This window comes from Octopus bimaculoides, chromosome 3, assembly GCF_046866305.1.
Source record: "Octopus bimaculoides isolate indiv1 chromosome 3, ASM4686630v1, whole genome shotgun sequence".
In the NCBI taxonomy this organism is placed as follows: domain Eukaryota; kingdom Metazoa; phylum Mollusca; class Cephalopoda; order Octopoda; family Octopodidae; genus Octopus; species Octopus bimaculoides.
In genome coordinates this window covers 115050520-115064635 of record NC_142930.1, presented here as the reverse complement: position 1 = coordinate 115064635, position 14116 = coordinate 115050520, and the positions used below count along the sequence as shown (strand labels likewise).

The 14116-nt window shown below is 35.6% G+C and overlaps 1 protein-coding gene across 10 annotated transcripts in view; it reads right to left on the bottom strand.

Moving 5' to 3' along the window:
• Positions 1-14116, bottom strand: part of LOC106880479 (sodium-coupled monocarboxylate transporter 1) — a 176379-nt gene that overhangs the window by 102954 nt on the left and 59309 nt on the right. For all 10 annotated transcript variants that reach the window (XM_089349493.1, XM_052966176.2, XM_089349492.1 and 7 more), the window contains 2 exons: positions 13217-13583; positions 2347-2412 (listed from right to left, as the gene is read on the bottom strand). In XM_089349493.1, coding sequence (XP_089205619.1) covers positions 2347-2412; positions 13217-13576 — 426 coding nt within the window. In that variant the 5' untranslated portion in view covers positions 13577-13583. The remainder of the gene's footprint in view (positions 1-2346; positions 2413-13216; positions 13584-14116) is intronic.

Here is a 14116-nt window from a genome sequence, read left to right as displayed (position 1 = left end):
GTTGAGGGAACCCATGGAAGAGGTAGGCCCAGGAAGACCTGGGCTGAGGTGGTGAGGCAAGACCTTCGAACATTGGGCCTCACCGAGGCGATGACTACTGACCGAGACCTTTGGAAATGTGCTGTGCGTGAGAAGACCCGGCAAGCCAAGTGAGATCGTTGCCAGGGCCCCTGGACTGGCTCTTGTGCGGGTGGCACATAAGATGTACCATCCTGAGCGTGACCGTTGCCAGTACCGCCTGACTGGCCTTGTAGGGTTTTCGAGCGAGATCGTTGCCAGTGCCCCTGGACTGGCTCTTGTGCGGGTGGCACATAAAAGACACCATTTCAAGTGTGGCTGTTTTCGTGCGGGTGACACGTAAAAGCACCCACTACACTCTCTGAGTGGTTGGCGTTAGGAAGGGCATCCAGCTGTAGAAACTCTGCCAAATTAGATTGGAGCCTGGTGTTGCCATCCGGTTTCACCAGTCCTCAGTCAAATCGTCCAACCCATGCTAGCATGGAAAGCGGACGTTAAACGATGATGATGATGATGATGATGATATATATATATATATATATATATATATATATATGTTCTAAAAGAATAAAAGAACACACACACACACACACACACACATGTAAACATTCACACACATACGCATGTATATATGTATTTTGTACACTCCGTCTTCAGCAGTATATCATCAGATTAATACAGATTATAGAGTATAGGATGAATGATTCAAAATATTGCCCATTACAATTGATTCTTTACACTTTATTGCATGAATGATTTAAAATAAACCTGAGTAATAAATCACTCACTTCCTGGTGCTTTCCTAAAAGATTTCTTTCAGGTTTTTCTCTTAAACGAATAATGAAAATGTAAGAAAACAAAACGTAGCTAGAATATACACATAATGATCAAAGTTTTGTTTGCAGCATAGCCTCACTTATGCATCGAACCAGAAAGTGATCTTCTGCAAAACATCAAATCTACCTCAACAACCTTGCTTCTGTTTCTACATGAACACCATACAAGCTGAGCCAAAGAGGAATCTTCTTCTTAACCCTTTCATTACTAACCCAGCTGAAATCAGCTCTGGCTCTATAGTACAAATGTTTTGATTCAGTATTTTGTACTATACAAAGACATGTGCCATAGCTTCTTCTTTATTTTCCCTCAAACAATCTCTGAGGTTTTGCAAATGAAGCCATAAAAATTGACACATGAAGACCTGTTGAGGCAAGTGTTAACATTTAAGTGGTTGAACTAAGTGCTTACTCGTTAGCATCCAAGTACCGCCTTGTTGAGTGAGACTATAAGTACCTACTCTATGAGTGAGCATATAAATGGTCCAACATTCCACAGATAAGAGAATAATAACCATAATTCTCAATCTGTTGCTGAAGTATGATGGTTAAGAAGTTCCCTTCCAAACTACATGGTCTTAGGTTCAGTTCTACTGCCTGGCACTTTGAGCAAGTGTCTTCTAATTTATAACCCCAGGCTGACAAAAGCCTTTAGAATGGATTTGGTCCAAACAGAAACTGAAAGAAGCCTGTTTCATGTATGTGTGTGTGTTTTTAAAAAGCTTCCACACAGTTTCCTTTTCGCAAATTCACTCTTGAGGCATTAGTTGATCTGGAACTATTGTAGAAGATACTTGCCCAAGGTACCATGCAGTGGGACTGAACCTGAAACCACATGGCTGATATGCACACTTCTTCACCACACACCTATTACTGTGCCAAAAAATATAAATGTTCTTGTGCCAGGAATCAAAGCCAAGCTGCCTGGATGAAAGTCAGAAATCCTAACCAGAAGATTTGAAGGAAAATAATTTAACTTTACTTACAAGCAAACAAGCTTTCATAAAGAAAATGACAAACATTTTATAATGCAGGAGTGGCTGTGTGGTAAGTAGCTTGCTTACCAGCCACATGGTTCCGGGTTCGTTCCCACTGCGTGGCACCTTGGGCAAGTGTCTTCCACTATAGCCTTGGGCTGACCAAAGCCTTGAGAGTGGATTTGGTTGACGGACACTGAAAGAAGCCCGTCATATATATATATATATATCTATATATATATATATATATATATATATATATTTGTATGTGTGTGTATATGTTTGTGTGTCTGTGTTGTCCCCCCAACATCGCTTGACAACCGATGGCGGTGTGTTTACGTCCCCGTAACTTAGCGGTTCGGCACAAGAGACCGATAGAATAAGTACTAGGCTTCCAAAGAATAAGTCCTGGGGTCGATTTGCTCGACTAAAGGTGGTGCTTCAGCATGGCCGCAGTCAAATGACTGAAACAAGTAAAAGAAAAAAAAAAAAGAAAATTTAAAAGAAAAACTTACCATTTGAATACTGAAGGTTAAAGACCCTGCTGTTCGAACACCTTTACTGAATCTCAGCTCAAGGTACTGAAAAATTAAAAAAATATAAATATTACCTTAACTCTAGGTATGTAATTTTGAGTATACAGCACTGAAAAGGCCTAAGAAGACTAACATTTATCTGGTAGTCTTGCTAGCCACTACTGGGATAAACTTTTGCCTCTGTGCAATATAAGTGTTTTTAAAGACAACATGCCAATAAGAAATTTTTATCTCAGATGAAAACTGCAGCATTTTTGCCTATCAATTGTTTATATACAATAAATATGAAGCATAGATGGTTATTGCCAGTCAGGGGGTACTGGCAATGGCCATGCTCAAAATGGTATATATGTTTAACAATTTAGCTAGGTGTCATTTGTTTGTATAAAATATCTAAATTGAATCAAATTTATAATTGTTCAATTTATTTTGTTTTCCATTTCTTAAATATATATACAATGGCGCTTCCTTCACTTTCTTATCTCTTTACTGCCCACAAGGGCCTAAATATGGAGGGGACAAACAAGGACAGAGAAAGGGGTTAAGTCGATTACATCGACCCCAGTGCGTAACTGGTACTTATTTAATCGACCCCGAAAGGATGAAAGGCAAAGTCGACCTCAGCGGAATTTGAACTCAGAACGTAACGGCAGATGAAATACCGCTAAGCATTTCACCCGGCATGCTAACGTTTCTGCCAGCTCGCCGCCTTGTTTCCTTCAGTTTCTGTCAATCAAATTCACTCACATATGTTCACAGTGACAACATTTTTGTGCTGCACATAAGCCAACTCCCTCCACCAAATAAACATCGCATGTACAGATACACAGTTTCCATGCAGCAGATGTTGAAGTAGTCATAAAGCAATGTGAAATGAAGTGTTCACTGGCCCATGCACTTCCACATACATTAAATCTGATCTAGTGGCTTAGGACTGGTCTCATTTACAGCCATGTGAATTGCTTTATCTGTGCTGCAGACATTCACACTACTTCTGGTGTCTGTGGTGAACCATGCATCTCCAACTTTTGATTCATTTAAAGAAGTAGCTTCACACTGTGTGAAATTTAGTGTTGACAAACCATAAGATTGATCTAATTACACTATATCTTCCAAAAGTTACATCCAAATCATATACATATATATCATATACATAGATAGATATGAAGTTGGATAGATATACACACACACACACACACACACACACACACACACATATATATATAAAGACTTACAAATACACACACACACACATATATACATATAAATATATGGACATATTACTATATTGTATCTATGTGTATGTATATAAACATATTGCATTCTATACATATATATACACATACACATGTAAGTACATACATACATACATACATACATACATAGTGGCTTTTAGTCTTTTTCCTTTTGCCTGTTTCCTTCTCACTGTCTTTCAATATTTTTTGCTAAGCTCATAAAAAAAACCGAAACTTCTTTCAAATCAAAGCTTTTATTCCACATATAACATACTTATTATTATTATTATTATTATTATTATCATTATTATTATTATTATTATTATTATTATTATTATTATCATTATTATTATTATTATTATTATTATTATTATTATTATTAATAGTGTAGTATCTCTGAGAATATTGTCAAATGTCTGTAAGTTATTATCCTTTGATGGTCTTCTCTGAATGGATGTTTTTGCATAACAGTTCCACATTATGACTGATCAGAGTTTTTGTCTATCTTCTTTCTCTTTCTGCTGGCATAGCCCCTTGTAAATCTGTGAAATGCTTTCAGCTTTTCAATGAGGAAGGGTAATTACATAAGAAATTCACTACATTTTCAAAGAATTATCTCATTTTTTTTCTTTTTTTGGACAATGTTTCTGCTTTACATGGAATTTTCAGAAATTTGTATGGCATGGTACAGTGAAAAAGTTTAAAGATTCCTGATGATCACATGACATAGGAGAATAAAATTGAAAATGTATTAAAACTTTTATATGATTTCAAAATACAGTGTATAATGTAAATAAGCGTTGATCATTTCCTACCGGTTTCAACTTTAGCAGAGTAATTTCAAAGTCAAAACCAGTAAGAACATTCATAATTTGGAGGTTACAGCTACAACCCAATGAATAACACAATCTAAATATGCATGACATGCAAAATGATTAGTACACATAAAATGCATATACACAACTATGGGCACAACATATACATGTATATGCATACTTAAGTTAGATTACAGGTTATGTAAATCCTATTACAGATCCATAAAGTTAATGACATATATACGTGCTTATATGTGCATGCATGTGTATGTATATGCACGAATGTATGTATAGATATATACATACATAAATGTGTGTATGCAGTTGCATTTATATTTACATATTTATGCACATATGTATATACATACATCTTTTGAATATACATGCATAAATGCATACAAACTTACATGAATTATTCCATTGCTGCCAAAATTCCAGCGAAAAAACTTGTTTCTAGATTTGAAACCAGCTCCTTTTTGATGAGAAATACAAGAAGCAAAACTAGAAAAGCACCTATGCGCACACACACACACACACACACACACACACACACACACACACACACACACATACACACACACACACACACACACACACAAATACACATGCACATACACATACATTCACACACACATGCAGCCACACATGCACATACACACATATGCACAACTGCTCACTCACAGATGCACAGCCACACATGTGCACAACCATACACCTAAATACACACATACAAACTGAATCATGCACACGCATACTCATACATATATATACACAAGCACACACAACTCCACACATACAGAAACGTCTGCACACACACACACACACATACACACATCTGCAAATGCACACACTTGCATTTAAACACACACACACACATACACACACACTTGCACTTATAAATACACAGACATCTTCAGACAGACACAAACATCACACACACACACTCATACATCTGCAAATGCACACACATTTGCAATTATACAGACATACATCCTCACACATACACAAACATCTGCATACACACACACACTCACACACACACACATACACTTGCACTCATACACACACACATACACAAACATCTGCACACCCACACACACACACACACATACATCTGAACACACACATACACATGCATGCACAACCACACACTCACATACATACTCTCACATACACACACACACACACACACACACACACACATACCAACATAGATATAATCTTGCTGATACTAATCTAGAAGTTATCCAGTACACATTTATCTTAAAAATAACAAAAATAATAATAATAGTAATAATAAATGCACAAAAATATATATCAGTCAATGGGCTACAGTAAACGGCATTGATGAAACACAATGTAGGTTGGGTGTACCTGTTTCTCGAGATGTTAACCATTGAATGTGATTTATAGATCTCAATAGAGGACCTCCATAAAATATGGTTGATCATTTGAACACGAACAAAGAAATACACAGAAAATATAGAGAAAAGGCGAAAGCAAATTCTTTAGTTCTTTTCGTGATGTAATCTGCGTTTCACAAAATTCTTTCACACTCTCTGTATATTACTCTCAGTTTTTCTTTTATCTACACACACAAAAATATGTGTGTGCAAGTCTGTATGTGTATATATATATATATATATATATATATATATATATATATATATATATATATATATATATATATATATATATATATATATACATACATCTAAACATATATATATATATATATATATACATACATATATATAAATATATATATATATGTATACATATGTACATATGTATATATATGTACATATATATATATATATATATATATATATATATATATATATATATACATACATAAATATGTGTGTATAGATTTTTCTGTGTATTGCAAATTTAAATGCGTGTGCATATGAATATATTTGCCAGTTTATATGTGTGTATAGGCATATATATTATCACACACTTTCCTTGATATAAATTTTTGTTGCTTTTTTCCCCTTTATTGCTTTTTATACTTGTTTGCTTTCCACTCTTACCATGGCTTGCACCCATAAATACGAATAATTTACAGGTGTTTATGCAGAAGAATTATATTTTATGCTTAAATGTAGGTACATTACACACACCCACACATACATACGCACGCACACACACACATATAGAAAGACATATGTATGAATATACATGTGCGTGTGTATGCATATATATATATATATATATATATATATATATATATATCATCATTATCATTTAACGTCCGCTTTCCATGCTGGCATGGGGTGGACGATTTGACTGGGGACTGGCGAACCAGGTGGCTACACCTGACTCCAATCTGATCTGGCAGAGTTTCTACAACTGGATGCCCTTCCTAATGCCAACCATTCAGAGAGTGTAGTGGGTGCTTTTTATGTGCCACCAGCACATGAGTCAGTCCAATGTTTTGTTCACATACCACCGGCACAAGTGCCAGTAAGGCGAAGCTGGAAACGATCACGCTCAAATGGTGCTTTTTATGTGCTACCGGCATGGAAGCGAGACCGCTGCTCTGGCAGTGATCTTGCTCGGATGGTGCTGTTAGCGCTCCACTGGCACGGGTGCCAGTCATCGAATTTGGTTCAGTTTCGGTCTCACTTGCCCCAACAGGTCTTCGCAAGCTGAGTTTAGTGTCCAATGAAGGAATGTTGGCATGGGTGCCAATCAACGAATTTGGTTCAATTTTTGATTTCGATCTGACTTGCCTCAACAGGTCTTCGCAATATATATACAGAGTGCAGTGAATAAACTGTCCTCTAGATTATGCAAAAATGAAAATAATACTGACATCTCATTTTAACAGATATATTTACCAAAATTACATAAAAATATCTTGAAATACTAAAGAGAAAGTTCTCCTGCAACTCTTCTGGACGGTCTCCTTGATTAAGTTGGTGAACGCTGCCATAATCCTTGCCTTCAGTTCATCTTTGGTGTTACAAGGACTTTTGTTGGTCTCTTGCTCAACTGCACCCCACATATAATAATCAAGGAGGTTGCATTCTGGAGAGTTGGGTGACCAGATGTTAGGGGTGACGTGGTTGCAGAAATTGTCTGACAGCCATGACTGGGTTCTCCTGCTTGTGTGTCATGGTGCAGGGTCCTTTTACCAGACATAGGATGTTCCAGCAGCCACCCTTTTCACCCAAGGCAGACTACCTCCTCCAGGCACTTGATGTAGGCCTCCGTGTTGTGTCTGAGGCCATGTGGAAAGATGAATGGAAGCATAATGATGCCATCACTAGTGATCACTACAAACACCATGATGTTGACTGGATGTTTGATTTTTATCACCCTCGGTACATGTCCTCAGATTGACACCTAGACATTCAGAAATGTTCATATTGGAGCTACTTGCATGAATGCCAAGTAGTACAGCATGTTATTTCCAAATTTCTGGCAGAGTGAATTGTATCATGGTGCTGTTTTTCTCACAGATGGTGCCCAACTGACCCTACTATACTGTGTAATTGACAAAAGCAAAAAGAAACGATGTTCATGTGTGGAATTAAAAGTATAAAATTTACCCATCACACCCTGTATGTATGCTGAACCACTGAAATCTACAAGTTTTTTTCATTCTCCCTCTGTTTATTTTCTCTTATTCATTTTTATTAAAGAGCATAGGTTCGAAATGTAAAAGATTTTTGCATTTTTCTTGAGCATCAAACTAATGCCCTTACTTGTTGTTCATACACTTGTCTTCGTTTTTTGTTCAATAAATTTCAACTATGTGTGTGTGTGTGTGTGCGAGAAAAAGCAGGAATTTCTCTAATTATATTTGTTACTCTCTAAACGAGAGCATTGTTAAATAATGAGAAGTTTATGAAAAAATGCAAAAGAATCAACTTATACCTTTAGTTTTCTTATTTTTCTATCTTAATGCTGCTTACCATTTTCTGTACTTATTGACCCTACTTCATATCCCTCAGAATTCTCACTAATTCTGAATTGTAGCTTTAACATTTGCCCTTATTTTGTTATATCTTTTGTTACAAGACTCAGGTTAAGAACCCCCTGGTATAATGCTTAGATACTATCATCGTGTGAAGACAAACATCTTTTTCAGTTAATAGATTATAAACAAGTTTGATCTACAGTTTTCATATTCTTTTATTCTTGCATGTGTTTCTGCCCTGAAGCTGCAGCCATGCTGGGGCACCACTATTGTAATCACCTTTTAATTGGCCAATTCTATGGGTTTGGCTTCTAGTGAAGGAAAGAGCTCGATATTGCTGCCCTCTTTTGAGTTTCCTGCCTTGATATTGGTTCATCTGGGATCTTGGATACAAGAGGTCAAATTGTTTCTTGAAAGCATCTACCCCCACTCCCTGGAAATCCCTCAGATGTTATGGCAAGGCATTAAATAACTGTGGGCCCTTGAATCCCAAGCTATTGCAGTACATGTCCTTACCCTAGATGAGACAGCCAGAACTTTTGGAACAGTACAGTGACGTCCATTTCGAGGTTTGGTATAACTCTTAATTCCAAAGTTTGGTGCCAGCCCCTCCAGTATCTTCCATACATGTATCACTGCTTATCTCTCCCATCTTCACTCCGAGTGAGTCATAGCTCTTTCAGTCTCTCCCAGTAGCTCAGCTGTTCCATTGATGCAATCTTCCTTGTGTAGTATCTCTGAACCAACTCAAGTTCTGCAATTAATCCTACAGTGTAGGGTGACCATAGTTGAGAGCAGTAGTCCAGATGGATGAGGACAAAAGTCCTCCATACGACCAACATTTTTTCCTGGTCCCTTGTTCTGAAAGTTCCCAGAATCCATTCAGCCACTCACCTGCACACTGCCACCATCTTGGTGACATGCATGCGAAACAAGGCATTGTTGCTCATATCAATCCCAAGACCACACACTGTATGTGATTCGAGGATTTCCACTCCTTTTGGTCCAAAAGTATCGTTGTTTAAAACATTATCAAATCATTATAGTAGCACACTAAGAAATATTAACTTAATTTTAAAAATTGAAAACTATTTTTAAATTTTAGCAAGATGAAAGTATGATATATCTAAAAATAGGAAATGAAACAAAATGTATGTAATAGATTCTACTGTTGCTCAGTTTAATAAAGTCTCAAAAAAAATTAAAACACAGATTGGAAAAATAAAAAATTTTAATAAAACTAAAATATTTAATATTAAATGTTTATGTTAAAAATATAATAAATTTTTTTATGAGAAAAAAAAATTGTAATATAAAGCCAAATTTTAAACTAAAATTCAGATTTAAGTATTACAGAAAGTACTAGGTAAAACTAAAAGCTATGCAAAATTTCTTCTATTTTAAAGAAACATTTTTTTTTTTTTCATACAAATAAATACAATATTTTATTGTACAAATTTTTCATATAACTTTTCTTTTAATTTAACTTTGTTTTAATTTTTTTTTTAATTTGTTTCAATTTTTTTTTTTCAGAACATTTTACTACAAGCATTCTAACTTGGGCCTTGACATTACCTTACATGTGCTTTATCTTTTGTTCACATATTTGTGCTATCCACTGCACAGCAAATAATTCACAATGAGTGCAAAGAAACAGAACTATCTTAATGAATATATTTGGTTTAGATTTGTTCCCTCCAAAAGGGTGACACAGAAGACCCCTGTGTGTGATATGGTACAAAACTTTGAGCAATGATGCCATGTGGGCATATGGCATAGTGGTTAAGAGCGCAGGCTACTAACCCTAAGATTCTAAGTTCGATTCCAAGCAGTGACCTGAACAACAACAAGAACACTAATAATAATAATAATAACATCGAAAAATACCTTAGGAATGAGGACCCAGGTTCGAAATTTCCCCAAGACACCTGAAGAAGGCTGGAGGGTATATCAGCTGAAATGTTGTGTAAACAACAAACAAGATGAGGACAAATATTCATTGAATGTAAATAATGTACAGTAAATGTTGTTCTCTCACCCTATGGATAGTTGTACAACAGCAGCAACTATTTTTCGTGATATATCAAACTTCTTTCAGGAAAACAAACTTTCATGGGATTCGTTTGTAGGGGTGTGCACTGATGAAGCTCCAGCCATGCTTGGTCTGCAGTCTGGAGTCATTATTAGGGTGAGATAAAAAGATCCATCTGTTGTAGGTACCCACTGCATACTTCATCATGCACCCTAAGCACCCTGAACATTACCTACTGAAATGAGAAATGTCCTGAATGTTGCTATCAAGGTCGTCAACTTTGTTAAAGGTGGAGCCTTAAACAGACGTCTTTTGAAACTGTTGTGTAAAGATATGCAATCTGAACATGAAGCATTGCTTTTCGCATGAACATACAATGGCAATCAAAGGAGCACATGCTTGGACAACTTTATGAACTACAAGAAGTAGCAATATTTCTAGTTTTTTAACAGAAGGCAGATCTCCATGACAAGTTCCATTCTGAAGGCTTTCAGCTATCTCTAGCTTACCTGATGAACATCTTCGAAGTGTTGAATGCTCTCAACCTTAAACTATAAGGGAAAAACATCAATATTCTCACACACCAAGACACCTTTTGAACTTTCATAGCCAAACTTGACTGCTGGAAATGTCGAATTCAGCAGGAAAATACAGCCAGTTTTAGTTATTTGGATTCTGCTCTCATTCACGGTAACCTTGATTCTGAGTTAAAGAAACAAATAATCACTCATCGAACTGGCTTGAAAACAATTCATCAGATACTTCCCAGATATAGATGAAAAGCTTGGAAATTCATCAGGAACTCATTTCAGCATGAAGTAACTGATGTTTTTGATGAAGTGTGAGAGGAGTTTCTTGAGCTGAAGTTCAACTCCCTAGCTAAAGAAGACTTCAAAGTTTACCCTCTAATCTCACATCAGGCTTTTTGGATTTTACCTATGTTTGCATCCACATATCTTTGTGAAGCTGCATTTTCCATGCTCATTGCTGTCAAGACCAAGTATATATATCTTAATCTTTATTTTTATTATAGTAAAAACAATTTTACATTAAATTGAAGGATTACTCAATAGAGTACAAATTTATTATTCTTTAAGAATAGGATTGACAATGACTTCAAAGATTCGGTCACCTAAGCCATCATTGGGCTGTAAATCATTTAAGTCCATCTTGACTTTATATTATTTCTGGTAAGTTAAAATTTTCAAGGCTAACCTGAGTTCTGTTGAATAGTAATTGCGCTGCATGTTATGTTGTGGTAAGCTTGAATAGATAGCTTCAATTGAACAAACTTGGGCAAGTGCTAATGGTTAGAAGTTATTCATGCATGTATATCTTTGTAATTAGGTATGTTTAAGTGTGTCATCTTCTGGTCAAAGGGTTTCACAAAAGATTTTAGTAAGGCTGTTAGTCAGCATATGTGTTACATGGTTTTGCTGTTGCTGGTTTTATTTAGAAATTAATGAGATGTTTGCCTTTTGTTTTGAGAATGTGAAGGTTAAATCCTAGAGTTCAGTCCTGTGTTTTGAGCTTAGTATTAAGGTGTGTTAGCTTTTAAAAGATTGGTATTTAAAGGTTCACAAAAGAGTGTAGGTGAGTGGTGATGTTTATTTGTTTTGGTTTGGTAATAGTTATGGTTTGTGTTCCTGTTTATATTTAGTGAGTGTTGATTATGCTTAAGTATATCACAGTGATATTAGTATAGAAAATTTGTTAAGCAAATGTTTAACCCTTTGGCATTCAGATTACTCTATCAAATGTAATGCTTATTTATTCACATTGTTTTGAATTAATCCTGCACTATCTCATAGTTTTGAGATTTCAATGATGTGGTTGTATATTTTTAGAATGAGACCGTCCAGAAGACTTACCGGAGATTCCAAAGTCGTATGTGGGTTGTGATTGAAGCCAATGGTGATTTTATTGATTAAATTAACTCTTTAGTATTTCAAGGTATTTTTATACAATTTGGTAAATATATGTGTTAAAATGAGATGTCAGTGTTATTTTCATTTTTGCGTAATTTAGGTGATAGTTTATTCACTCCACCCTGTATATACACTTATATATGTATGCGTCTATCTATATGTATATGTGTATGTATGTATGCATGTGTATGTATGTATGTATGTATGTATGTATGTATGTGTGTGTGTGTATGTGTGTATGTATGTATGTATGTATGTATGTGTGTGTGTGTGTGTGTGTGTGTGTATGTATGTGTGTATGCATGTTACTGTGTCCTTGCTTGATAGTAGTAAACACATGTCGCCATTGTCCTTCATTTGCAATATTTTGTGGAAACTTGTCTGGTCATAGGGCAAGTGTCTTCTACTGTAGCCTTGGGCCGACCAAAGCCTTGTGAGTAAATTTGGTAGACGGAAACTAAAGAAGCCTGTCGTGTATATATATATATATATATATATATATATATATATATATATATATATATATATATATATATATATATATATATATATATGTGTATATGTATATGTATATGTATATATATGTGTGTGTGTATTTGTGTGTCTGTGTTTGTCCCCCCAACATCGCTTGACAACTGATGCTGGTGTGTTTACATCCCCATAACTTAGCGGTTTGGCAAAAGAGACCGATAGAATAAGTACTAAGCTTCCAAAGAATAAGTCCTGGGGTCGATTTGCTCGACTAAAGGCGGTGCTCCAGCATGGCCGCAGTCAAATGACTGAAACAATTAAAAGAGTAAAAGAGAGAGAGAGAGAGACAAGAACAAAACAAAATAAGAGAGAAGAGAAAGAAAAAAAAAACTAGGATGGAAGCAAAATAGAAATACACCAACAACAATAAGTCTTACCTCGTATACACTTGTCACACGCAATCGATAAAAAACTGGTGTAAACAAATGGGCAGCAGCCCCACAGACGAAAAAATAACTGATTGCAATGTACCAATACATGGTTGTATAGCTGTACATCTCGGAAGGAGTTCCCAGTAAAGTGATGGCTGACATGAAGCTCGCAACGAGTGAAAGAGCCACAGGAATTGGATTCATGTTGCCTCCTGCCAAGAGAAAGTCTTTTGTGTTTGTTTTCTTACGGTCTTTTATGGCATAGAAGATCCCAATGGATGCTGATATCACCAACAGAAGAGCAAACATCACATAGTCGGGAGGAGAGAAAGTGTTTCTGTCCTTATCTAAGAAGCTGATACCCATTGTGGAGCTGTAAAAGAGATGAAAGAAAAAATAATAAATAATAATAATAATAATAATAATAAGAAGAAGAAGAAGAAGAAGAAGAAGAAGAAGAAGAAGAAGAAGAAGAAGAAGAAGAAGAAGAAGAAGAAGAAGAAGAAGAAGAAGAAGAAGAAGAAGAAGAAGAAGAAGAAGAAGAAGAAGAAGAAGAAGAAACAACATCCATTCATGAATTTTTTTTTTTTTTAATACATATTTTACCTGTAAATTTGAGTGTGTAAACTGGGAATGCATACGAGTTTCTCTGCCCTAGGTGTATGGAAAACACGCGGCAAGAAATGGAAGAAAATTTGAAGAAAGAAGAAAATAATAATAATAATAATCTTGATATAATATTGTCTTGGTATAAAAGATGCATGTACCTGGTGTACCCTTATCAGACAGGTAGTCATGATATACTGGGCTTCGTATATTTTACCCCAGTGTCACTTTGATGACATGCACTGCTCTCTCACTCAATAATAATAATAATAATAAAAATAATAATAATAATAATAGTAT